General features: G+C 45.2%; 1 protein-coding gene across 11 annotated transcripts in view; it reads left to right on the top strand.

Annotated features, from left to right (window-relative positions):
• Positions 1–27,992, top strand: part of BCAS3 (BCAS3 microtubule associated cell migration factor) — a 353,584-nt gene that overhangs the window by 304,365 nt on the left and 21,227 nt on the right. For 5 of the 11 annotated variants that reach the window (XM_084492820.1, XM_084492814.1, XM_084492821.1 and 2 more), the window contains one exon: positions 26,089–26,256. The exons of 2 other annotated variants lie outside the window; for them this stretch is intronic. In XM_084492820.1, the coding sequence (XP_084348946.1) occupies positions 26,089–26,256 (168 nt within the window). Of the gene's footprint in view, positions 1–25,347; positions 25,386–26,088; positions 26,304–27,992 lie in introns of those variants that run through there. 4 more of the 11 variants (XM_084492822.1, XM_084492823.1, XM_084492824.1 and 1 more) reach the window with 2 other exon arrangements.

The raw sequence follows: 27,992 nt of genomic DNA, 5'->3' as shown, positions 1-27,992 counted from the left end.
AATCCTGTTAAGTGCAATAGAGAAGTATTGGAATAGCTTCCCACAGGATGGCTCTGGTGACAAGTATTTACATTTTACGTCAGCCAGACCGTTGTGTCTGTCTGAACTTGGACTGAAAATTTCTGCCTGAGTCTGCGCATGCAAGGAGCTTTCTGAGTGCAGCAAGCTGCTCGAAAGGGAAAGCCTAGGGGAAAAAAATGGCTTGGTGGCTAGTTTTATGTTAATACTGTAACATATCGATGCTCGAGGATGTCAAGGAGTATGATGCCCTTTGGCTCTTGGTGCAAGAGGAGTGATCCACGGGGCTTTCCAGAACCATGATGTGGAGCGGTGTGTCCTAGAGAAGGCTCCTCAAAATGCCAAATGCTGTGGATGTCATGAAAAGGTCTACCAAACGGAAGGGGTGGCTTTTCTGTTGGCAGAAATAATGATTATTGTCTTTTTTCACCATGACTGATGTGTGTTTATATTTAATGTAGTCACCAGATGAAAATGGAAGTCTCTTTGGTTTTAGAAACTGAATCTATGTCATTCATGTCAATGTGCTGAATTTTCCCTCTTCTTACAACCTCTGCCTTCAATCCCATAGCTTAGATCTGGGGGTTTGCTTTACTTAACTTTTTCCAAATTGGAATAAAAAGCTTACATTAACTTTTATCATGGGAGTGCTGTGGGTTTCCCCTCTGGGTTACTCAAAACAAGCCCTACGCCCAGCAGTACTGAAAACTTATGCGAATCTGCAAGTGCAAGATTTAATGCCTTGTAACTTTAATCTGCCTCCACAATAAATTATTTACACACAGTGTGTCACAAACACTGTGTTGCGAAGGAGTAAAATTTCCTGTGAAGGTGGGCAGGCCTCATGCACCGCGGCCTGCCGGCCTCCATGTTGAGGGGAGCAGGGCAGGCCTGGGCACCATGCAGAGCTGTCAGCAGTGGCTCAGGCTCCACTCTGTTTTCATATGTTTGCTTTTCCTATGGGGCCTGTGCTGTTTCCCACAGAGGAACAAGACTAATAGCTATCGAAGGCCCACTTTTCACATTGACCGGAGAGGCACATGAGCGTGCAGGGAGGAGGAAGCCCTGTGTGGAGAGGGCATCCTCAGCAGCCCGGCTTGTCTCTGACTCCACCACCCACCTGCTGCACTGTCCCACATGGGTCCCGTGCCTCTTCTGCCCTCTCCATCACAATTTCTCCTTCTGTAAAACAGGAGAGTCTTCTCATGTACCCACTTGGATAACTGATGAGGGTGCTCGCCCCACACCCACCCCCCTTCCAAGCCAGCAACCCCAGCTGCATGCATCCGTCGGAGGGAGCGCGGGTAGCTTGCGTAGAGGTTTTGTAAATATGAGTCGTTGCTAAAGTGCCAAAATTATAATTAAAAAAGGTTTTCTCTTTTGGCTTTTGTCTACATACTTTCCTAATATTGTCATTTGGCAAAGCCAGGGTGTCTCTCACAATGTAATTGCCACAGAACATTTCCTTGAAAGAGCAGCAATACCCCGCCTCCTCCTAACACTTGCATGTGGAAAGCACCAACTGTTTTATAGGCATTAGTGAATTATGCTTTTCAGTGCAAGGAGGTATTAACTGTCTGTACAGCTGAGACAGCTGTAAAACAGCTTCTGAGATGAAGTGACCTGCCTGAGGCCACATGTCGGGTGCTGTAGCAGAGGCAGGACTGTGGTTGTGCCTCTTCCACAGAGAAAAGTCTGCGTGTGTGGATCATTCCTCTTTCCTTCCTCCTCCACAGTGGCTGTAGGTCGCAAACAAGCAGTAGGTGTCGATGTGTAGCAAAGGACCTGCCTCATACCATGACAGCAACACTTAGGCTGTGTGTTCATGGTGAGCAGTAGGACCACTGCAACAGCGCCCAGTGGACAGAGCTGCACCAGCTGCTGTCACGCCTTCCCTACCTGGTTTTTGGTGCGAAGCCAGGATAGGAATGCCCAGCCTGCTCCTCTCATCAGTTCTGCTGGCACTTCTCAAAGATATAGTTTTTTTCAGAACCAGAAGGGCCCTCTTGCAAACCTATTACAACATGCCAGGTAATCCCTTTACATAGTTACCAGCATTTCCCTGCCACAGCATTACAACCTGCACTGACAGCAACTGGGAAATGCAGATGTCTTCACTGTAGGCACTGAATGGTAAGAAACATCATCTTTTTTAAAGAGCTGTTGTGCTAATAGTAGAATTAGTAAGTAAATAAATAAGCAGATTTTATTTTTCAAATCAGTTATAGAACATACTTTTTGTTTTGGGGCAAAACTTTGAAGATTTGGAAATCTTCCAACTGTTTTGAAGTGAAAAATTAAACTGATAACTTTTAGGGGGATTGCTTATTTATTTGTTTTTAATCTTTAGTATGAAGAAAATTAATCTTCCAGAGATATGGAAGGTTTCCATTTGTGGAAACTGTGGTGCTGGGGTAATTAAGACTCTTTCCACCTTCAGACTAGTGAAAACTAAGTTTTGGGTCTTCAGCTGGCCTAAATTAGCACAGCTCCATTCAGGCTCCAGCTGCGGTCCCATGTTACTGTTCCATTGCAGCAGATCTCATTTATGACATGTTTTTAAAGCAGATCTGTGAAATGATCCAGCTTTAAAACAATAACACTAATAAGGGTGTAGTTACATGAGCATCTTATCCTACAGCAAAGCCAGTTTAAGAGGCTCCCAGCCCGCCCCTTACCCTGCCTTCTCCTTCCAACCCCATAGTTCATTTCCTCTCTTCTCCACTGCTGCAAGTTTTTGGTGTTTGTGGGTTTGGTGTTTTTGTGTGTTGTTTATTTTTTTCCCCCTTTCTTATATTGTTTCAATGATCAAGTGGAGCACGTTTCCTTAACACATGTATGAGTAGAACGTAGGGCTGTAGCAATAGGATGGCAATGAGAGACAAGGGGGAAGGGCTAGGAAGTCCCGGTGCTGGGAATCTTTCAAACTGGCTTCAGTGCCAAAGCGGATCCTGCTGCTACCACTAAACCCAAGCAGCTTTGCGGGGTTGTTACTCAAAAACTCAGTCATGTAAACAGCAGAGGGGAAGCTCTGGACAGATTGCCATAGCAGCCTGTGGCAGTGGTTAGGAGCTCGCACCCCAAAGAGCGATGTTGGCTTAGACTTCGACTCCTAAAGTCAGCAAGGTATTTAGCATGGTCTTACTCAGTTCCTGAAGCTCTGCTGAACTGGGGCCATTGCCATGAGATTATTAAGTAAACTGCACTTATTCTTTGTTCACAACAGCAGTTCAGTTTTGCCAGAGCAGCGCTTGTTTCACTGGAGTAGATGAGAACAAGTCAAGATTTCAAGGAATCTAAGAATAGTTCACTGTACCAGGAAATTCAGTCTACCGGGATTCTGCACTACATAGCAATGAGATCAAATGCTTTCCTAACCTATTTACTTTAAATGTATCTTGAATATTAGCAATGATGGAGTAAACAGACAGATCTTTAAAAAGCATGGTGCCTGGTGAATGTCTGACACAATGTTTAATGAGCACAGGAAGGTTTTTTGTCCAACTGCCTTCAGTCTGTGGAATGTGTTTTCTCCTTATTGTTTTGGCTGGATGGATCTTGTGGCCGATCTATTTAAAAGTAATTAAGTGAACATTTGCAGAAACAACATGGTATCTTGGACCCGCACGTGGTACAGATTAGGTGGAACGCCAAGCTTTTCTTCATATGTGGTGTGGTTATCAGTAGCCCTCCAAACAATGCATGCAGATATCCTTCCTTGCACATCCTTTTTAACAGAATTGAAAAACATGATGACATGTAACGAAACCTCCCCGGGGGCTGCAATTTGTTAGTCGGTGGGGAAGAAGCTCTGTCTGCAGCACAGGGACTCGGAGCTTCATCAGGGCTGCTCAGGCAAAACGGGGAACTCGTGTCCCTTGGCACTTGTGTGCGAGTCCCACGTCTGTAGTGCACAGTGCTGGCAGCAACAATTCAGCATTGTGTTTGCTTGTCTGCTGCTTTCTGAGAGCAAGATGTATTACTCACTCCTCCTTTATACATTACACGGGGTGGAAACAAAAATCAGATATGAACTCAAAGTCCATCAATCATTACTAACCTGGAAGATAGACCGTGATAGTAAATCTTCCTTTTTCTTTCTACTCTTTACACACAGCAGTACAACATGCCGCATAACACAAGAAGAATTAAGTTGCTCGGATGCAAGCCAGGGTGTAAAAACAACTATCGATACAGTCATCCCGTCCTTGGCCGGTCTACCTGTCTGCTGCCTGCCCCTCACTCGGTATTACTGGGTGGTTTCTCAAATGGTCTGGATGAGACCAAAAGGGCTGTGAGACAAAGCACAGCACTTCTGTTTTAGCTGAATCAGGAATAAAATACTTAACCACATACCCAGGTGGAGGCAATGCCTAGAATAGATCCCTAAGTACAGATCGGTGCTGGTGACTTTGCTATTTGCATTTCTTTTAGGAATAATTTTTGCACCAGTGCCAACGAAATTACCGTGGTAAGAGGTGCTTGTTTGCATTTGGTGGTTATTAGTGTCATTTCTTTTTTGATTAACCTTTTGAGTACTACAGCTGTTCGCTGCAATCCTGTAGGGGTTTTATGATTTGAGAATTTATGACAAAGGCGCTCTAACACAAGGAATTTGAGCTCATGGGATTATGCTGGGCGTGCGTAGGTTATTGCGGGAGCATTCGCTGGTTTTCCCTCTTCCTGTAATTCTGTTGGTACCAGCTATATGATCAAAAAATTCAAATTAGAGCATTAGCAAATGCAAACATGTAGCCACATTCTCATCATTTAGACTAATTTTAAACCTTTGGATAAAGCACTTCAGCTTTATCAATTCGCAGATACAGAACTGACAAGCCCGTTTATAACTATCTGTGATACAGAGCAGCAGCACCAAAAAAGCCATGGGATTTTGGAGTTGGCACTGAGAAACTTTTCCATAAATGCCAGGAATAACATTATATTTTAATATTTAACCCTTATACAGGCAGTTGGAGGACTGGAAACCATATGTGCTTTTCATAATGGGAGCCAAGATGACCCTACATAAAGATAAATATAACTACATAAAAGCGTTCAGGAAGGATGGTGTTGTGGTTGAGAGCTGGGCAAGGGCCGGGGATCTCGAGGGTCTAATCCCAGCTCAGCCACAGGCTTCTTGGGTGATCCTGGGCAAGTAACTTAATCTCTGCGTGTTTCAGTTTTTCCATTTGGGAACAAGAGATAATAATACTGCCCTACAGCCACGCTCAGGGAAAAACGCATTGCTCCTTGTGAGGTGTGTGCTTTGAGACAGAGCTGGTGGCCACCGGGATAAATCTCAGCCAAGTGCTCTGCGGAGGGCGGGCGCTCCGCCGCCCTCGGAGGCAGCTGCGGCTTCGCCTCTCCTCCAGAGGCTGTTTGAAAAAGCTCCTGCCTCAGTCGGGCGGCGTGTCAGGCTGGGGCAGAGCACCTGAAGCTTCATCTGGGAAGTCGCATCGTTGGCAGACGTGCCTTGTTTGAGTGAAATTCAAGTTCAGAAACGACGAGGGGAAAACTACAAGGAAAGGAAAGGGAAACCTGCAGTAGATGAGCCCATCTGGTTTTGTTTGAGTGCTACCTAAGTAACTTGTGTTTATGGGTTATAGGCTGGTGTTTTCTTTATACGGGCCCTGGCCAGGTAGCCGTAGTTGTGCTCGTGACTTGGCATTCGCTCCTGCCCTTTGTGAGTGTGCTCAGGGGGCATAAATCCCCATTCCCTTACGGTTCTCTGAAAAAACGGGATACTTCAAAGGCCCTGTCAAGACAGAGGCATTTCTTGACGTGAGGAGGAATGATGTTCAGGAGATAACATCTCCCCTAAGATGCCGTCCATGCTCCGAGCGAGTCTGTAAAAGCCTGCCGAGGCTCCGGGTGCCGGCTGCGCCGCGTAAGGTGCGGGGGAGCGTAATCGCCCGCTGTTTGGAAGGAAGAGTTTTTATGTAATTATACCCTTCAGCCATTGCCACACTTTCCTCTCTTTCAACTTCAGGCAGGTCCACACGTTCAGATGTGAAGCTGGAAATGAAACACATCTGGACATCCAAAAATGACAACAGACTTTTATTTGCTATTTTTGGTATACAACAAAAGCTTTGTATCTTGCTAATTGAACATATGGGCTCTCGGTTGCTTTTTTCCCTTGCTAAACTCCACTTTTCCATGTGTCATCATATGATTCCAACATTTGATCTGTCGAGTCCATCTTGGCCATGTGTTTGTTGTAATCTGCTACACATGTAGGCTTGTTTTCGTGTGCGTCCTGACCTCCAGTGAGAGCTGCAGTTGTTTCCATCATGGATAGTGTTGAGGAGTTACACATCCTTTTTATCAGTGTATTTGGCCACCGGCAGCTCCTCGCAGCGCGGATCAGCGATCCTGCCAAGCCTCTGAAAGCTCAGTGTTTAGGGTAGCCATATCTGTTTGTGTTACGATACCAGATGCTGCTTTCTTTCAGTGTAACAGAAGTAGAAGAGAAGACTCACCAAAAATAGAAAATAGCCCCACAAGTGAAATCTTAGCGTCTCACCGAGGGAAGCTGAGGGTCAGTGTTAGCTAATGTGAAGCATGAGGAAGGCAGCAAGGATCGATGGCAGGTCCTCGCCATCCTGCAGAGCAGGCAGCGGCCGTGCCCACGGACAGCAGGGCAGTGTCAGCACCGTGCCGGCCGTCACACAAAAGCCACGTGTTTGTGTGCAGAAGTCTGCAGGGTAAAAAGGCAAAAATGCCGTATCTGGCATGGAGAGCTGAGACCTTCAAAGCCGGCTGTGCCATAAATACCCACTGGGAACTTGGCCCCGCTGTACGTACGTTCGTGAGACTCAACTCATTACAAATACAGGACCTCTTGATTAGCATGAAAGATTCGTCATCAGAATTTTTTTGTGCCTGTGGGGGATCCACTTACTTATTTCAAACTGCAGCTCTAAATTGTTCCCATGCTTCATCATGCTTTGATTAGCTAAAAACTTAGAGTAACTGTTTGAGGAACTTACCATAACTAAAAAACAGGTGACAATGATCAAACCGTAGGGCGCAGAGCAGAGACTGCTGGTGCTTTAGGGTGTTGTGCCTGAATGTAGTTAGAGGCAACCCACTTACAGGTTCCTGAGCGATGAAAAGACTTATTACCTGCATGCTTTCAAAGAACGTGGTACAATGCCAAGCACTGTTGCATAATGTTCTCCAGAATAAATGACAAATTAAAGCAAAAAAAGGGGGTAACTGTGCATTTAATTGCCTGTGCACGCATGTATACCTAGCCCCTGCCTGTGCATCCGTGTCGTGTTACAGCTGTGCTAATAGTCACCTTTCTTGCAGTAAATATTGGGCCAATTTCATCACATTTGGTTTATGTTTATCAACACAGCACTTATGCAATGGGGTTTGGGTTGCAGCAAGGGAAATAGTCCATTGCTGTCTAGCAGCGAGGTGAAGGAGTGAGAAGCCACATGTGGCAGAGTCCTGCTGGAGACTTTCCTGTGGCCGTGTTGCAACACACCCGCACAGCTCCAGTGAAAATCAAATATTTGTGCTTGAAGACAGAGCTGAGGCAATTTCCACCAGGAATATGCTGTCTCTCCCTGGATGAAAAACATCTCGCATGCATTGTACTATTATTCTGCTCAGTGCTTGACATACACTGCCTAGCAATTTTGTACTGAACTCCCCTTTTCTTTGAGCCAAGAGCGTAACATTAAACAAATCTGAGATTGCATTTGAGGACTTCCCAATCAACTGAAGAATGAACTCTGAAGCAGAAGTTGTTTTTAACAAAACGAGCTTACAATTATTATTCATAAATGCACATGTTATGGCTGCAGTTGTTCCACTTCTTTCTTTTACAACCCTATAAATTGTATACAGAACATAAAGGCTTTACTTCTTAAATAAATGTTTTGCAGCCGCCATAAATTATCTTTCTTGCATTCATAATGAAAAAAAAAAAATCCTGTTTGATGTTTTATATCCTCTTCCCTAAAATGTAAAATATGGTAGTTGGAGCCAGATTTTATCTCATTTGAAAATAAAAGAAGGTTCATTTCCTACTAATTTTTTTCAGTCTTAGGTTTGGAGTTCCCATGAAACGTTGCCCAATCTGCAAAGCAGTGTTACAATAAACTCCACATTATCTGGGAGTTTGTGTTTGACTTGTACCACCGCTAATAGTCCTCGTCATAAAATGAGTTATGAACATAACCTGCATCTCCTGTATTTTTTTTAATCCCTAATGTTGGTTATATTTCATCTTTCGACGCACCCCAAATCGCTGGCTGAATATTGGATTGTTGAACTTTTCCTGGATGCCAAACCTACGAGGACCCTGCCCCAGCGTTGCTGTCCTGGAAGCAGGCCTTGCTAAACTCCCAGCTCACTGGTTTGCAAAGCAAACTTCAGCCTTGTACTATTTACCTTGGCAAGTGCCCGACCAGATTGATGATCTGTAAAGTGGATTTGTTATTTGGCTGTTTGCTTTGGCAGCTCTTGAAAGCAGTTTGCTGATTACAGTCCCAGATGTCATTGCATACATTACTGTTCACTATAAGTTTCTTTTAAAGTTTTAATTTCAGCTACAAATACTATTAAGCTTTTTGCACCTTTCCGTCTTTTACTCATGGATATTAAATATCAAGAGCAGGCAGCCCTGATTTCCTTAAATTTCCCTATTATTATCATTGTCAGCCTCCTTCAGGCATCTCTGTAGCACCAGCAGCCAGGAGGAGGAATGCCAGCATCCCCCGGTTCGGCGCTGTGCCCGTCCACAGCACTGGCGTTTGCAAGTTGCTCACACCCCCAGATTTTTAATTGTAGGTAACCTGGGAAATTGGCATTGTGTTTTTGTAAATTGTCAGGCTTAAAATGAGCAAATACTTGAGTCAGAGGAGTTGACAAGCATCGGTAGTGCTGTTAACTAAAATCATGCCATGCCCTGTTTGTATTAGACAAAAAAAAGGAATGTGCATCTTCCAGGTATGTTTTCCAGGTTATATCCATCTCCTCTTATCTATACTCTTGGTTTTCAGAGGTTCTCAAGCCTGGTAGGCAGTTTGGTGGATGGGTAGGCTCAAAATTCATTTTTTTCCTAACTTGGGGCAGCTGTGGTCAGGCTCAGGCGGCTCCTCCGTGCCCCGCTGTGCCAGCCTGCACACAGTAGGACAAGGGGCGAGCTGTAGCTGTATGCTGCACTGCACTGATGCCTCCAAGTGCATCTGCCCTACTAATGCAGAATAAAAGCTGTGTAAGAATCTCAGCAGCAGGTTTGCTGCTCACCTACTGCAGGCACTGCAGAGCTGCCTCCAGGGAACAGCACAGGCCCTGCGGCTCAGTCGGCCTGGCACAGATCATCGTGGGGTCCTGGGCTGGAACAGCGAAACCGCTCTCCATAGGCAGCAGCTTTCTGTTGTTTTTTTTTTGGTGGGGGTCCTTCCAGCTTTGAGATATTTCAGTTGAAGAAGTTAATTCACTTTAAGTAAGTTTACTTTTCAAGGGGAGGATATCATTGTAGTATTTTTGGCCACTGCTTGAGAATTCCTCTAACCCTTTACTATAATAAGCAAATTGAGCAGATTAAAGACACATTACATTGCCAAATGGTTTTTCTGAACTGTGCAAAGCTACCCAGGGTGACATATATTTTTTCTGTGGAAAAGGTTGTGGGGGTTTTTGTGAGCTGCTATGCTTTTTTTAGCGCTTCCTGTTTTATTGTGTTTGAAGTGTCTTTGTGGTGACCTGTTGGGGTAAGATTCTTCCATATGGAAGTGTTTCTTCAACTTTTAATCATTTTGTTTTTAAAAAAGAAAGATTTTTAAATCCGATTTGCAGATGTCTCTGGTTTTGTTCGCAGAGAGCTTGTCCAACTCACTACAGTGTTGTAGAAACGTGAGTCATGCTGAATTGTTTATATACAGTATAAAGATGACATCCACATATTTGCACTCTTAATTAAGTTTCATACCTTCTTTAAAATCTGTTTAAAATATCCTTAGAAGAGCATTGATATGTGTTTTAATGTATTTCTGTCTTCAGAAAATGATACCCCTTTAAAGGTCTGGGGTGAAACCCTGCCTTTGCTAAATGCTTTGGCAAAACTCCCATTGGGTTTGGTGGAACTGGGATTTCACCAGTAGACCCCTCCTCTGTTGCAGGGGTCTCTGAAGTCAAGTAATATCAGGATAACAAGCAAGTTTGTCCTTTGCCTGTTCCTGGAGAAAATCTTGCTGGGATTTTACATAGGGTCAGAAAAGGTTACAAGTTTATTTTTAAGTCTACAAGACGAAATTCTTCATTAATGTGCAACAGAATGCATATTCCCTGCACTCATATTGGGCTCACTGGCTTGTAACTGAGTCCAGAACCTGGCCCGCTGCATGTGCATTATAGCTGCATCCTGTTTCCTATTAGTTTTGACACTGACATCTGAATTTCAGATTTCTTCTTGTTTAGGTTTAACTGCTCAATCAGTATGTACAAAAGATATCTTGGGATCTCTCTGCAGTCGTCTGGCTTGCACGGGGTGAACGGGCAAAACTTGGCGTCTGCCCTGAGAGCTCTGAAGCAGCCCCTGTGTTCGAGCTGGTAGACTACGGCGCGTCACTGCACAGACAGCTGGGGTTGTCAACCAGGCATCTCCAGACTTTCTCTCTGCATCATATCTTCAGCGTTTTAACCATAAGAAAACTGTATTTGACAGTATTTTTGAGCCCACATGTGAATACCACATGTTGAGGTCTCATGTCTGCAGTTTCACTCCTAATTAAGTGTAGATGTAAGTAGTGGGTATCTTATAAGGTCCTTGGCTCTCTGCAATTCACCACAAGCATCTAATTTCCACTTCCTTTGTCTTGGACCTATTATTTATATGAGAAGGGTAGGTGGACTCGGTGGTTACAAGTCTATTGGATTATTATGTTTCTGTAGCCGTCATCCTGTCAAAGGTCCTGCAGACATTTGTGCTATTGGCTCTTGCTAGTTTATTATGGGTAAAATCCCTTTCCGTGCCGAAGGCTAGCCCAAGGTCTGCGCACCACTTAAGTCTTACTAAGCCCTAAAAATGGATCTTAAATGGTATATTGGCCTTGTGCCTGTTCTCAGCACGGAGGTGAATTTCATTCTTTATGAACAGTGAGATTTCCAGTTCAGCTTAGGCTGTTTATCTTCACTGCTCTGAGTATTAGGATGGTTTCTCTAAATCTGTCTAAAACTTCTGGTGCTTCAGCCTGCAGAAGCTAAGGCTTTCTGACCTAACAACAGGATGGTTTGAGAAACAGCAGCTTTTTGATGTAGATGGGCACAGCACTCATCTGTTTTGAATTTTCAAGGTGTTCCAAAGTCATATTGTTAGCTACAGGGGGTCTTTTGTGAGCAGCACTATGTACTGACTCGCTACTGAGACCTCAGAACATTCCCAGGTACTTAGTTTGGAAAATTGAAGTCAAGTCCCTGTGTTGTCTTACGCCTGTTCTACAAACTGAGGCATAAAGTGGACCAGTGACTCACTGGGCTGCTCAGAGTGGTATCAGTGAGATGAAGATGTAAAGCTGGAGGCTTATTTTACTGTTGGTGTTCAGTCTGCTTTCCACAGTATTCAGAGCTTGTTGGAAATGATTTTGGTAAGGAAATGCTGGCAATATTATTTGCATGTACCTGAAGGTGGTCATACTGATGTAACCTCTTTAGATGATGCTTTCTCTTCTCCCACGTGACAAAATGTATTGATACAAGTGCAGATTCAGGACTGGCTTTCAAAGTTGGCACGAAAAAAAAATGGAATCACACACTTCAAAGTCTTCATCATCTCAGGGCCTTCTTTCCACTGCGCCCTGGCAGGGTGTCAGGGCTCTGGGGGAAAGGCGCCTTCAGCTCAGTGGCAAGTCTCCGGTTTAAATATTTCACAAAACACCTCGAATGTATCCCATTTCCTCAGTAGTTTTCAAACAGTGTCCAGCTAGATGAAAATTAGCCAGTGTTTTAGTTCGTAGAGCTACAAAGGTCAAATGTCTTGGAGAAACAAGGTGCTAAGATGCTAATTCTCCACCTTGGAATGAGAAGGCAGTTCTCTGCTCGATTAAGCAGAAAATGCAGGTGGTCTTAAACATCCCTACATTTGCCTCCTGTTTTGAATGCAATTAAAATCTGCTGGGATTGCAGGGAGGATAACCGGCTTCCAGTGCCTTCCCACGTCCCATCCCAGGCTCAGTTACGAGGAAATAACTTGGGGAGGAGCCCCTGGGCAGGCTGCAGGCATGCTACCAGAGGGCCTTGTCTGTCCCGGCTGTGGGACAAGCAGGGAGCTCGTCCCAAGCTGCTATTCTCACACTCCACCTCCTGCACTTCTCCTCTTGGAATCTTGTTTTCCACTTTTTGGAGATTTGTGAAACATATGCTTTGGAGGAGTCCCAATTTTTTTTCCCAGCAAGAAAAGAATTACTATTTGTATTGTAAAATGCCTCACGAAAACGTACGCTCCTTCTTTATAATGGACTCGCCTGGCACAACTCAGCAATCCGCGTTTCTCATCACTTCACAGTGTACTTTTATAGAGTATAAAAATGGTGTTATGATCCATGTTCCCAAACCTTGCCTCAGCTAGCAAGAACATCAATAAACATGGTTTGATAGACAACAGAGCTGCAGCGCCATTCCCTCGGTACTTTGAACGTGCCCTGACATATCTTTTGGATCTATTCTCCATATATGAAAGTACTCCTGCCTCTGCTGACCTTTTAATGTATCAAAGGTAGTAATATTGTGTGCTTAGGAAAAGTCACTTCTCCCACAATACGTTTCCAGTCTGGTCACTTGTTGTACTTACAAATATTTTTCATTTAATGACCCACTGTTTTTTCCTCTTTCCTTGTCTTAAATTAATCACAGATTGAAAGAATAGCATACCTGGAATTAAGAAAAGATTTTACTTCATTTTTCCCCCTTTCTTTTTTTTTCTCTCTCTGTAAAATTATTATTTTCATTTCTTTGGTTCCCTCCTGAAATGATTGTTTTATGTTGGAGCAGTTAAGCGCTCTGTTCCAGGAAAGTCTGTCTTTGTTCCAAGGCTTCCAGTGCAGAGGCTCTTTCCACCTTGATCTTTCAGCACAGCACTAAACCATTTGGCCAGTTTTTTGTCACATTTTTTTTGTTGCTGTCCAGGGTTTTTGAGAGATTCCCCTTGGACAGCTTCCACCTTTCAGCTTGCCCACTGTAGGAAATTCTTCTGCTTGTATTTACACCGCCGCATCGTCAGAACCGATGCATCACTCTCCTATCTTCATTAGCCGGGGCCTGACAGCCACTTGCTCACCTCCAGGATTTTCTTTTCTGTGTTTCCAGGAGTGAGCTCTTCCTGATGATGCTCCGGGCCAGGCATGCTTGCAGAGGGCCCTGTGGGGCAGTGCTTGTGCGACGGCCTCACAGACCATCCCGTCCCTCCACCGACACAGCACTGTCAGAAATCCCTTCTCAAAGCCTCAGGAGAAGCATGCTTGCAGCCCAGAAGGCCAATTATAGCCTGGGCTGCATTAAAAAAGGGGTGGCCAGCAGGTGGAGGTGAGTGTCCCCCTCTGCTCTGCCCTTGTGAGACCCCACCTGGAGTCCTGCGTGCAGGCCTCGGCCCCCAGCACCAGAAGGATGTGGGGCTCCTGGAGCAGGTCCAGAGGATGGCCACAAAGATGCTCAGAGGGCTGAAGCACCTCTCCTACACAGAAAGATTGAGGGAACTGGGCTTGTCTAGCTTGGAGAAGAGAAAGCTCCGGGGAGACCTCATTGCAGCCCCCCAGTGCTTGAAGGGAGTGTATGAACAGGAGGGGGAACGCCTGTTTACATGTGTTGGTAGTGATAGGACAAGGGGGAATGGTTTTAAACTAAGACAGGAGATATTTAGGTTAGCTATTAGGAGGAAGTTTTTCACTCAGACGATGGTGAGGCACTGGGACAGGCTGCTCAGAGAGGTTGTGGATGCCCCATCCCTGAAGGCATTTAGGGCCAGACTGGATGCGGCTCTGGGCAGCCTGCTCTGGTGGTTGGCAGCCCTGCCCAGAGCAGGGGGGGTGAAACTACGTGATCTTTAATGTCCTTTTCAACCCAGGCCATTGTAGGATTCTCTGATTCTATGATTTGGGCTCAGCATTTCAGCCTTGTCTGAGGGACTGGAAAGGTGTGGGAGCGGCTTCTACCTGGGTTAGAGGATTCCCCTAATAACCAGATTTCTTCTCCATGTTAAATTCCGCAGAAACTTGTGATTAGCCCCACTTCTGAGAGTTCAGAGAGGCTTAATTCTACTGTAAAGCTGTCAGCAGTGATATTTTTTTAAGACGGATCTTGGTTCTTGTACAGAACTACTTCTCGCTAAATTCCTGTTCAACCAAACACACTTGTCATTTCTCAGCCATTAAAGACCATAAACTCCATCTTTGGTTTTTTACATGCTGAACTTAGTTTATAATGATAGATACTTGTTTATAACGCACTGAAGATTTTTGTTAGCTTTCTGGCATAAAAATTGGAATCTTCTCCTTTGATTCGTAGTTATTAGTAGCAGGTTTATCCTTTAAAATATGTGCAAGTTATGATTCCAGTAGAATATTTATTGTCCACAGCAATGGTAGTCCGCAGCTTTCAGAATCCATCTTGCTGTGGCCGGCGGCATGGTTATAATCATCAGAAACTGCGCGCAGCAACTGAGGCTCCTTTTGCAGAAGGATTTAGGTACTGCAAGGCAGAAAGCCCCAGGGCACCTGCTAGAGCTGTGGGGTCTCCGTGGGGAGGGAAGAGCCTTCCTGCCCCAGCCCTGGGGTATCTGTAATAGGGCAGGTTTGAGTGATCTGGTATTTAGAGGATGCTATAACGTGTGTGCAGAGCTGAGTGGCTGAATCAGGCCCTCCTGGGGAAGCAGGCAGGGAGAAATGCCAGCTTGGGTGATCCCAGAGGTGCTGGGAAGACTGGGGTGGTTCTTCCCAGCACAGCACGGGGACAGGGCCTGTGGGGTCAGGCAGGGGTCTGCGGTATCACCATTTGGACTTCCAGACACCAAAGTTCCCCCTTCATCCCTAGCCGTGTACCTGATTTCTTTGGGCTTTCGGTGACTACTGGTTGAATGGTCAGTCCCAAATTACATTATAGGTTGCATTGTTTCATAAATCATAACAAAGCGTGTCCTTGCCTCAGTGCTTCAAAAATGGCTTTTACTAAAGGAAGAAAAAAGGACATAGACTACAAAAAGACATTTCTTCAGAGTTAGGGCGCGCTGCATTTCATGAATTAACAGCACAATGTGAATTATCAGACTGTCCTCTTACACTTGATTTTCTTTGCATTTGTTTGGGTTGATGTATCCACTTCCTCTCCTTTTCTGCCTTTGTGGAGATCCATTTATCTTCATGATACAGATGGAAATGTACAGCTGAATCAGGCAGGTCCCCAGTGGGCAGGAGCCTGCTGCGCTCTGAGCCTCCACCAGTGTGAAAGCAGAAGTCCTTGTTTGTCTTCTTTTATTTTTATTTTGTCTAATTAGTCCTTGTTTCTTCCTTAAAGCTTGCTGTGAACAGTGAGCCATCTTTGCCGAAGCCCTGTCTGCATTTGGAGCTGTTACCGCAGATTGCCAAGTGCAAACACGAGGCGTGCAGAGGGGTAACCCTGCTGCCCTTCACGTACAGCCTTTTCTGAGGATGAGAGTGAGATGAGTTAAATGACCGAAAGCCGTAGGCTAGGACATGCCAGCTGCAATAATTTTTTCACTCAATCATCTCACCTTGCAGTGTCACTCTGCCTTATACAGCCAACAGATGTCTGATGGATAACACAAGTGACAAGGGCAAAACCTCCTGAACATGTTCAGAGGAGAGGTTCAGGCAGCGAGGACTGGTCTGCTGGCTCCTGACCAGCTGGGTCCTGCCCGGCCCGAGCAAAACCCCCGCGTTCAACGGGGTTTGCTGGAAGTCAGACCTCGGTGCTGCGAGTCACCGAGGGCTCTGGCCCTGCTCCAGAAGCACATTTAAGCACACCCTTAACTTCCAGTGTGTATATACGACCACTGAAGTCACTGTGGCTATTTACATGCTAAAAATTAAGTATATGCTTAAGCTGGCTTGGGGCCAGAGAGTTCAGTGCTTTGTAGGTCCAGTCCTTGTTGGAGCTTAGATAACCAGCTCGTGCAGCTTGGCTCAGGCTTTTAATGAAGTCAGAATCGGGCCAAAAGAATTTATCTTTCCTGACTTGGAAGGCTTGTACGGAAACAAATTTAACTTTTTTTTTTTAATTTTATTATTTTCTAAACATAAAATTTCACGTTTCCATGTAGTCCTTAAAGAAACACATTTTCTTAATGTTCTTGGAGGAATCCAGAGGCTGAGACTGAGCCCTTTCCAAAACGCCCGGAGTTGATGGAGAGGTGCCTGTGATCTGCTGCCTGGCCGGGGCGGATGCGGTGCCGCCCGAGGTCCCTCGCAGGCACGTCGTCCTCCCTGCTAGGAAGGAGTGGCATTGCACCGGGCTGTCCTCAGACAGAAGGTCTGCTTCTGGGCAGCACTGGCCACAGAACTGCCCGGTGCCCTTGGTGAGTTACTTCAGCTTCGAAGTTCCAGCTCGTCCCTGCTGTGAGCAACACCAGTCTGTATTTCAGCACTGATGACTTGTTTTGCCTTAGCTGAGGATTTGGCTGTGGGGATGTTTTGTAAGGTCTCCTTCATTCCTTGCTCTTGGTAGCTCGATTAATAAATAGCAAGAGTGAATTTCCAAAGCTGTTCCTGATGTTAACGGCGCTGTACTCTTACAGCTGCCCAGAACACAAACATTTCTGTCGCTCCAGTTCAGTGTTGGAATCTGTCTCGTGGTGTTTGTGAGGTGCTCTACAATACGGGTAGGGAAGCTCTGGGTAGAGCAGGCTGTGCGTGTAGCATTAGATGCAATTCTAATAAACTGAATGTTAACACACAGTTCTGATACAGAAAGCATCAGAAGAATGTTTTTTCTCCTAAGCTATTCCCTAAGGAAAAGGTGGTTTGCACCATAGGAGCATGGCAAGGAGTTACACTGCTGACATGCAAACCCCTACTACAAATGGCTCAAATGCACAAATTTCTGCAAAGCGATTGAAAACCTCAAATGCCTCGTGTTTATTAACACTTTGTGCCGCTTTGCTGGAATTGGGTGGGAGCTGGGAGCTGCTTGGTGCTTCTGGGGAGCAGCAGGCAGCAGGATGGATGCTGTCCTTCGAGCCCCTCCCAGGCACGCAGCGAATGCCTCCTATTCGCAAGGGAGATTTATTTATCCTGTGCACAAGGACTTAATAGACAGTAGCTTGGAATCGACACGCACATTGTCTCATAGTGAGGTAAGACAAATAAATTACAAGTCAGAGGCCCCGAGCAGGATTAGTGATGCACCTTAGGAAAATATTTTGGTTTCTGTTTATATGTCAGCTGGGTTGTGAAACGTTTCATCTGGAAAAGGTGATAAGAGACCAGCGAAATACTTGATCTTACGATGCAAAAAATATTTCAGTTTCATTCTTAACTGGTTGCTAGTGATATAAACCAAATTTCACATTTCTGGAACGTCAGTAGCTGCTCGGCCACTTTCCTGTGGATGCTCTTCTGCAAACTTTGTTTTTGCAAAGCAAAATGCAGTACCTGCTGCGACCCATCTGGGGAGGGACTGCACCCAAGATGAACTTGGCCATTCAGCATTACATTCTCTGTTTCTATTACACAAAAAAAGAGTCTCCTATTACAGTGTGAGTGACATATTAGGTTGTAGCCCAGTTCCAGTGTTTTTTCAACACTAAGACTTTTTTAATTCAAGTGAAACAATCAAAATTAAATTCCTTGGCTCAAACAGTTACCACTAATTCGTAAGCAATATGACAAATCCACAGTTTTGTCTCAAATTGTAACATAAGATCTTAGTTATCCAGTAAACCCTGATGAGTTGTCAGGCCTTTCCTTACATGTGGGTAAATAGGAGTCATTTATAATCTGTGATGTGTCCTTTATACCTGTGTATACGTATGCATTTGCACATGCTGCAAGATTGATAATAAGCATGATAAATCTTGCTGTTTTCTTAAGGGAAGTGAAGAGGAATTATCCAAGTCCCTCCAGTGGAATTGGCATATTGGAAGTGAAGCTACTAAGGCAGGGTATGCCTGCAAACTCTTTCAAAGGGTTAAGAAATGGCTTGGCATTTCAATGCGAAGCAAATAAGGATCATTGTGTAGCATCACAGAAATACCAGATGTATCCTCTATGCTTCTTAGGCAGCTTTTCCCAATGGAGCCAATATAGAGACTTGGGCATCATAAAATTGCAGGGTTTGTTCAGATGAGAAGTAAAACAAATAGAGACTTGTCTAAAGAAGCCTTCACTGAGATTTAATGCCATTCATTGTGTGTTTAAATTTCCTAGGCATTGTTGAAAATCTCATTAATAATCATCTTATTGTAAGCTTAACTAAGTAGGTCTGTGGAGAGTGGGAAGTTTTAACAGGAGAAAAAAAAAAAAAAAAAAGTCACTAGATTTTCTAATTTTAGCCGGGACTGAGAATTATAAGTATGTGAATACCACAAGAAAACATTTCCAACCCCGCACAAGCTAAAAAGTGCCGCAGATCTATTGTGAATCCTTTTTTAATGAAATTTCCAGACGTAGAGGTTGCAGGACCATCAGGTGAGGCGCCTGATGTGCAGAGCGGTGGCTTGGGGCGCACACCCAGCCCCGACAGCCCTGGCGCTCTGCAGAGCTCTCCTCTTCAGGATACTCCAGTGAGCGGCAGGATTAAATGCAAAGAAAAGTTAATCTCTAGGGAGGTTTGGGGCTGATTGTAGCATTCCGGGCTTTTTCTGGGCATCCTGATACTGCAAAGCTGTGAAGAGTTAAAATACGCAAGAATCTCGCTATTCTAGGGGAAAACAGCATTTTCCCTGATAATGTATTTTTTAATGAAAAGGCTGTTTTGTTTTCAAAACAATAATAGCATCCAGTTATGGTGTAGTTCCTATCTCTTTTTGCTTTTTGACCGCTGCAGAAGTGGCATGCAGTATTGCAAGAGGTGTACAAATGCACTCCTTTCATTTTTCAATGCACCGCATCCCTCGGCTCGCAGCTGAGTTGCACCTTCCCCGTGGGCACCTGCAGCAGGCCAGGAGCTGGCCCCGTGGCAGAGCCAGCAGTCACCACCAGCCTCCGTGTCACACTTCTCAGCAAGGGTCGGTGCTTCTGGTACTGCAAAGCTGCAGCATAAATACCCCAAGGACACCAAATGCACATTTTTTTTGCATTTTATCTTACAAGTCCTGCTTTGGATAGATGTCACATCCCGCCTCCGGTTTCCGAACCATCGGGGCTCTCTCCCTTGTCCTTCCGCTAACCCCCTCGCCTTTCGGGAAGCCAGGAGCTCGGCCACGTCTGCAGGAGCCGTCTGCGACGTGCGGGTGCTTTGGGTGGCTTTGCTCAGTTTTTGCCAGCCCGACTCTCGGTGGCAGAGCAGGGTCGGTGCCATGCGGGTCCCTCGTTTGGTGGCCGGGCGTGCAGCCACGGGCTGGTTGCAGCGCCCCTTGGGCTGGCATGGAGCAGAGTCACAGGGAGCATTCGAGGCGAAGGCAGGGTTTAATAAATATACTTAATCATTTATATTTTGACCTTAGCCCAGACTCATACTCAGACGCAGAAAGCTGAAAGTTGAAAACGTACTTTGTCAAGGCTCCTTTGGCTGATGCAGTGGTAAAACAGGGCAGCCTTGCTCTGAGGAAAGGCAGATCCTTCAGAAAGGAGAGTAAAAGGTCAAAACTAATCCAAAAGGACAAGCAGTGTATGTCTGTGTGTATATTGGGTTTCACATATGAAATCCAGTCATGATAAATCTGATGGCTTTAGAAACATCTACTTTGATTAATGAAAACATAGTTCCCATAGACCGTGGGTTTCATACTTCAAAGTTCTCCTGGATTTAGGACCTTAGGTTTTGCTTATTCATATAACATGCAGGAAACTATTTTTAAATGAATAAGGGAGTTTAAAAAAAAAAAAAAAAAGGCAAATGTTTCAACATCGGAGGTACAGAAAGACTGGATAATAAGGAGCAAAATTAACAAACAGCAGACATTTTATTATGCATTTTACAATAATGTTTACATTCTTTCCTCTATATTTGTTTTTCCTTGAAAAGATTTATGTATTTATAAAAATATCTCACTGTTCCAGCTCTGAAAATTGCAGCCTCCCTCGCATTTGAAAGCCTTCACGATCGCTGTGATCGCTGGCCATGTTCCTAGGCATCTGAACCGCTTCTCCCTGGCCCGTGGTTAACCCTTTGTGCAGGGGGGAAAGAGACAGCCTCTGCTGGACAATGGGGAGGAGGGTGAGACAGCCCCCAGGGACCCACCGAGCTCTCACTGCAGCACCCGGATGATCCTGCCCGTTGTCATCCATTGCTGCCGCCAGGCTTGCTCCTCCCGGCCCCTGCATGCTTGCCTAGAGCTCATTTAGAAACAATTACAGAGGAATAAGCAGCATTTTCGCTTGCAAGTCTGCAGTGTGCTGAGGAGGCACGCAGGAACCTCTCAGCCACGGCAGCCTCACTTATCCAAAAGTTCAAAGGGATTTGAAAGTGTTCGCTGCCTGTGGGACCGGGCACCCCGGCTGAAGCCTCCATTAATTAAATGCACTCACAGGATACAGAGCTGGTGAGTAATGTCCTGTTTATAGCAGAAGTGAGCGATTCTGGAAAAAAAGAAACACTGTGGGAGGGAAGATGACAGGGAAATAGAGTTGCTCGCAAAGGCTGCAGCCTCTGCCATCGTTTCCCAGGGCACTGCTGGCACTTGCACCCCCAGCTCAGAACCGAGCGCAGGTGAGTTTTGTCAGCTGAGGGGCACATCCCACACAAGGATGGGAAGGAGGTGTGCCATCTGGACATCAGAGACCAGCGTCTGAGCACGGACGTGTCCAGAAGCCCAGGGAGTGGCAGGTCGGGGCGAAGCCGCGTCCTCCCCAACCCAGAGAGGAATTTGTGCAGCTCCCCCAAGGGCGAGTGCTCGGTGCTGCTGCTCTGCAGCTTTCCCCCTGGAGTAACGAGGTTACAGCGGTGGAAGCGAATTGGCAAACCCTGTAGGAAAGTTCAGCCATTAATATTTAAACAGAGTACGTTATAATTCGACTGACTACTTGGGGCAAGGAATTTCCGTGTACTCGTTCCTAACACACCCATGGGGTTCTCGCTCCCAGCCCAGGCTGTTCTGGGCACTGCAGTTCCTGGTGCCTTTGGTTCAGAAGGGCCCAGGGCTCCCTTCAGCATCCCCTCCTGCTTCCCAAATGTCCTCAGCAAGAGCAGCATGGGTATGGGCAGCAGCATGGGCACGGGCAGCCCTTCTGCTCCTTCCAACACCACCTCCATCTCCCCCAGGGCCTGCCCCTCCTGGAGAGCAGCCTGGGTCGAGCCCACGGCTCCTTCCCGAGAAGGATGCATCTTTTGTTGGTTAAAATTGGCAGGCCGTTTCCTTTACTATTTACTCTGTTATTTTTGCTCACACGTATGTTGCAATATGCAAGGTGAGGCTCAAAACTGTCAAGCTCTTTAATAGAACCATTACTGTATTTTTGGAGAACGTACTCTTTTTGATTTACTGTTCCTTAGAAGACAGGAAATGGAGCTACTTGATTTCATACTTTAAACAAAGCCGTCCAGAGGTTTAATGAAAAAAATTTCCCCTGGCTTTTGAATTAAAGGGCTATGGTGAAAGATTTAGCTTGGCTATTTTGACTTAGAAAAATAACATACTAGAAGCATTAAAATATTTTGTAAAAATACTTTTTAGTACTAGATTTTTCAGAGAAGAAAATAACCTTCTCTGGTTTTCTCGGTCTTTGGTCGGTAGGGCTAGCTGTGAAAGGAAAGGACGTTTCCAAGGTTTGGGTGTTTTTCTTTCCTTCTGTAGAATTTATTTTCCTTTTATATTAAAAGCCTTGAAACAATTGCAACGCTGAAGACAAATTCTGTGCTTCTAAGCAAGGTAGTTTGGTATGAGTAATGGCAGAAGCCTTTGCCATTAGCAAAACGCGAGCAGCGTGAGGCAGAAGGACGCAGAGCCTAATCCTGTGCTGCCCGGCAGCGGCGGGAGGAAAGGGCAGTTCTCCTCGCGAGGCAAATGTCAGTGGAAGGCCAGAAGTGGGAGATCGGTATCAGGAGAAAATCGGTTTTAATAGGAAAATGCTGCGTGTGGAGCAGAATTAGCTTGGAGTGTCTGGGGCGGTAGAAAGCTAAACAGGCTGGAATTGCAACACAAAGCACTTTCGACCTAGATGTTGAAGCCAAGGTTTCTGCTCGTTCCATTTGGTTTGATTTGACTTTGTTTTTTATTTGTAGCGCAGTGGATCTGGGACGGAGCTTGGGCATCGTACAAAGCAGGCTGATGGTCTTAATTTCCACCCAGTTTCATCTTCAGTAAATAAAGAGAGAAGGAAACGTTCTGCTAGCTTGAAAGCACCGTGCTGCAGGATGAAATATTGACACAAGTTAGTCAGCGGGATATTTTTCAGCGACTTCAATGAGGTTTCACCAGGATTTCACTAGCAGTTGCTTGGCTAAAATAATACCCGATTTTCTTCTGGAGTTGTTTCTGCAGTAACTGCTCCTTATAGGTGGAACCTGTTCCACCATCGGAGGAGCTGTGTCAGGTCCGGGGGACAGGAGGAAGGCTGGATTTCACACATCAAGGTCTTACATTCATGGCTGTCAGTAAGATCTCAGCAGTTTATCAGAGAACGCACCCGGCAAAGCCTGCCTTCTCTCAGCCCCTCCGTAATGCTCGGGATCGGCAGGAGGCTTCCTCTGTCACGCTGCTGCAGTGCTGCCACTCCAGCAACATTGGGGTTGGGGCAGCATTTGGAGCAGGACGCTGCTCTGAGATGTATTTGTAAACTTGCCTCTGGCCAACGATGAGAAATTTGATATGTTATCAACCGAGATGCTAGGACTGACGAAGAGAGAGCACGGCGGGCAGAAAAAGAGATTACAATTTAATAAATAGCAAAGATACGGTTAGCTGCTATCAGTTTAAGTTTAATGCCGTTAACTCTTGTGCATTTGGTAATGATGTATGTAGGACAAAGCACCCAAAGGCTTCTGGGGAGTCACCAGCCCGGCTGTGGCTTCATGCACTTTGCGGAAGAATTTTTCCAAGGCATAAAAATATCCAGGACTTCATTCTGCCTTGAGAAAATGGTTTTCCTCCACTACATCTGCTGTCTGTCAATGCAACAGCATAAAGAACAGGAAGGGCCATGACAATCGCTCTTGTTCTTCCTGAAGCAGCTTTTTTTTTCTTTTTTTTTTTTTTTTTTTACATTAGAGAGGTACAGAGACGGTGGTTTGGGCTTTGTGGTACCAAAGGACCTGCCTGTCTTAAGCAAGGTCACATTTTCTGCCCCTACGCCCTGTGTAACCTAGGTTGTTCATCTGTGTTCTTATGGAACCAATTTAATAAATGTATATATTGAAATAAGGAGGAATTGGTGGACTCCAGGACAACAGCTGATGGTGCAGAGCCCATCTCTGCCCCACCACTGGTTACTCAGTGATGCCTGCACAGTGTGGTCATGGCTGGTGAATCACCGCTGGGTGCCTGGACAGGAATCGTATTGCCAGATGTGTGCTTGTGACATGCAAAAGGAGTCAAAAAGGAGGAAAGATAAAAACTAGAGCTTCACCAGCCTTTCAGTTTTTTACAAGAAAGCTTTCTGTGCAGTTAATCCCTCTAACCTGCATTTACATTAACACTCGCACCTCACACGTTGCTGCTAAGAAGTTTTGGCAGCTCCTGGCCCTGATTGCAGAGGTAACGCTACACTTGTCTCCTTTGCTCTCACTCAAGTATCTCTGGAACCAGAGACAGGCACTCTATGAAGTTTCTCCTTGTACACGTATGCAGTCATCTTGGCAGAGCTTCAAAAGCCATTTGCCTTATTATTCATATGTCTGCTTATAGGAGCAGAAATGCTCCCATTTCTCACTTTCAAAATAAGAGCAGACCCTAGCAGAGAAGAGATTTCTCCCTGGCATTTCTGGCACAGCAGTGCAAATCTGTGGGAGCTCGCCGTCACCCCGCTGCCACGCTGGGCTTTGTGGGTACGGGTTTAGAAGCCCCCCGGTAGCTCTCCAGGGACACAAACAGCCATAGGGGAAATGCCTGAAGTCAGTGGGCTCCTAGAGTATAAGCAGAGTGGGGATCTCAGGGCCTCGTGAAATCCCGTGAAGGATGACTTGAAAAAGAAACCTTCAAAAAAGACCAAATTTCGCTTTTCCTCCTGCAGTTAGGATCGCTGACAACATGGAAATGTTGCAGAGACCCAAACAGAATAGAAATGACTTAGCCTCCTCACTGCATTTTCTCAAACAAGCTTCAAGAACCCTTGCCTTAAAACAAATTAGTAGACTGAAGTAACCTTATAAATCCAAAGAGCCATTAAAAAGTTGAAATATTTGGTCATTCCTCCTCTCGGTTCAAACTGGGATTCATCCAGAGTTCAAGTGCGTGTATCACACAAGAGCCATGGTCCCATTTTGTAGAGGTCCATTTTAGTGTTGATGGTTTTCTAGTGCCAGGAATCTACTCTGCAGCCAGGCAGAGAGATAAATCAAAGTTGTGCGCGCTGATGAAATTCAGGAGCCAGAAGTCACCATTGCAGCCCATATAAATCCCTGAATGCCAGCCCTTGTGCTTTTGTCCATGCCATTAGAGTTCAAAATTATCTGCCCCTCTTTGCTGATGTATGGATTAACCGGCTGCCCGAGTGTTTACTAACGGTTATCACCCAGTACTTTGGACGTTATCAGAGGAAGGGACGCCTGCCGCAGGGCTTGGTCTCTCACCCTTTCTATTACCACCTGTCAGTGGCAGAGAGTGTGCTGTGAAGCTGTACAGTCACAGAGTACAAGTGTAGATAGTTTCTGACGGCTGATCAAAGGGGAAAACCAAAGGCCTGATAACAAGGACGTGTTTCATGTACTTTTAACTTTGAGAAACATTGGCATTTGCATTTTTTCCCCTCTGCAGGCTGGCAGAAACCAGGCACAATAAATGCTGCATATTCAGTTACCTAATAGTTGAGTAAATGGTATGTGCTTGAAGCAACAAAGCATAACTGTAATCTTGTTCCAAGTGGGAATGATTTAAGTAAGCCTTTGCAGAAGACTTGCTGTATAATAAAGTAGAATAATTTTAATTTGTACTTTGAAGTGATCTTGAATTCAGAATCTAATCTTTGTATTCAGCAGAACATCGTATACTGTTGTGAATGAGGTAATAACTGTAAGCTAAGGAATTACTTTCAGTATCTTTTGTAGGTACGTGCACTCTGTCATCATAGCCAGCATCCTCAGCAAAGCACTGCTGATGAAAGAGTCTCTGTTAGCTCAAGTTGCAGGTAAAATTTCACCGTACAGGGACAGAAAATCCACATACCTAGGCTGAAAGAAGGGCTCACTTTTTTCCTTCAGTAAGCTTACTTTGAACACAAAACAGAAAGGAAGCAAGCTGTCCTTTTCTCACCAGCATATCACACTGTTGCACTTCCCTGCACGAGAGCAGGAAAGGCACACTAGCTGCAGGTTGTGGCCAGTAGCAAGGACAAAACAACGTGGCTGTTTCCATTGTCCAGGCTGAGAAGGGGAGGGGGTGCTCAACAGCAGAGCAGTGAAAGGCAAATCGACTTTAAAACTAATTTCAGGTCCTCTAACATACTTGATAACCTATACAGTTTTTTTTTTTTTAACATTACAGTTCCTGATTCTTTTGTCATTTACATCAGTGCCATTATGCTGATTTCAGCGAAGCCTCTCCCAGCTCTCACTAGTGTGAGACCAGGCTTGGGGCTGTATTTCTAATTTAACATTTTTGCATAAAGCTGCTAAGTACCTGGGCCTCTCTGCTTGCTCCTACTGTGCTATTAACGCCAACATTTCAACTAATGTGCTAAAATTAGCTTTTCAGGAGCTCAAAATGCAAGGCCTTCTTTCTTTCAAATGCAATAAATGATATCATATGGTCCCAGGCTCTCCCGAACATCTCCCGTTTGTTTGTTGAAGGTGCCTTTGACCGGAGCGTGACCTTGCTGGAGGTGTGTGGGAGCTGGCCCGAGAACTTCGGTCTCCGCCACATGTCTTCCATGGAGCACACTGACGAGGGCCTCCGGGAGCGCCTGGCCGATGCGATGTGCGAATCCCCCAGCAGGGACATAGTGGGATCAGGAACAGGTACAAAGAAGAGGCGTGATCAGAGATCACGTACATCTCACCCAATGGTGATTTTTATTTTTTATTTTTATTTTTCAAGTTTTGCTTCTCCTTTCCTCTGCACACTACCTCTGTGATTAATCAACTTTTATGGGGGTCTCACTTAGTGTGAGAAAAGTCATTTATAAAAAGAAAATATCGGTAGATGACATAAACATAGTCAGGGAAGCCTAAAGCAACTCAAAGAAAAATGCTGGCTTTTGAAGCTCCCTTACCGTAGTGCTGTGATAAGGGCTCTCCTCCCCTCCCTGCCAACTCAGGAGCATCTGAGTCTATGTGCAGATTGCTGCTCTTGCCCACACTGATCCAAACAATGTCATAATCACACACATCCTAATTTTGTGTCCTGAATAGAGCCACTGTGAAACGCTGGTTCTATAATCCAAATTAATCTGTCTTCATCAGTGTCCATTATATTGATAAATTATATCATCTGTTTAAGTAAATGGAATAGCACGTCAGAGATTATGCTGCTCAGAAGGGGCCCAGTGCTAGAAGATGTTCAGAAATGTTAAAGCTCAGTTATTGTGGTTTTATTGTCTCCCATTAATTTTGGCTTGTTTTAAAAATGCCTTCTAGTAAAAGGTCTAGGCCCATCTTTGATCTGTGCACCATTTGTGTTGCGACCAGCAGCTAATAGCCGTGGTCGCTTCTAACATCAGCTGCCAGCTCACTTGTCACTCTTCTGGCAAGATGCCTGGGAAGGAAAAAAGGAGGAACTTGAGCAGTAACATAGGGGTATGCCAGCCTAGTGACATTACAGAAACGTTGTGGAGAGTAGAAGCTGCTCTTTCTTTCACTGTGGTCCTCGTATTGCTGAGGGGCCCTGTGCTGCTCTGAGCTCTCCCAGCTCCGCACCTCTCCAGCTAGAAAAGACTCGAGCACTTTGCCATCAGGGCTTGCCCCCGTGCTTTGCAGAAGGGTTACTACGGAGTAGGTAAGCTACAGCAGGTCACCACACTGTTACTACCTCCCACCAACTGGAGGAGAAGGTTGAAAATCAGCAGTTTAAGCTCCCATATGTAGGTACAAGTAGCAATAACCAAGCTGCCAAATGGTGCAGAAGCACCTTTCGTACCCCAACTTGCCATCTGTCAAACTGTCTTTTCCACTGTTTTGCTACTCCTGAAAAAAGTGGAGTCATGGGATGGCTTGAAACTCAGTATTAACAGAAGGAGGTTGGTTGAACACCAAATAAAGGTCTCGTTTACACATCTGGTGCAAATTTTCACCAGTTTGTTGCCTTGGACAAGCCTCTTAACGTGCCCATGATTGCTGCATCACTGCAATGGGGGTAGAGATGCCTCACGTTGCAGGGGTGGAGTTTGATAAGCTCGTGTTTGCAAAGGGCATTGAAGATGGAAAAACAGGCTGTGAAAAATGCAGAAACATATTTATTTCATCACTTATTGACCCATACTGTGAGCAGAATGAACTTTGGGATCATGTTCACTTCCTCGAATGGGTCAGCTCTCCTCCTGTGCTTCAGAGGAAAGATAAAGGGAATAATTTCTCTGAAAGCTGAAGCCATCTAGACATGCCAAGTTGAGGTGACTGACTGCCCCAGAGACTTTGTATTATACTGTAAACCAAGAACTTTGTCACAGTCAGAGAGTTTATATTTTCTTTCCATTTTCACCAGCTGATACCAGTAAGTGCTGACTTCTTTGCCATAAGGTTAGGCTCAAAACACTTCA

The sequence above is a fragment of the Aythya ferina genome (genome assembly GCF_964211825.1).
Source record: "Aythya ferina genome assembly, chromosome: 19".
Classification (NCBI taxonomy): Eukaryota; Metazoa; Chordata; class Aves; order Anseriformes; family Anatidae; genus Aythya; species Aythya ferina.
This window is presented reverse-complemented; position numbering and strand designations above follow the sequence as displayed.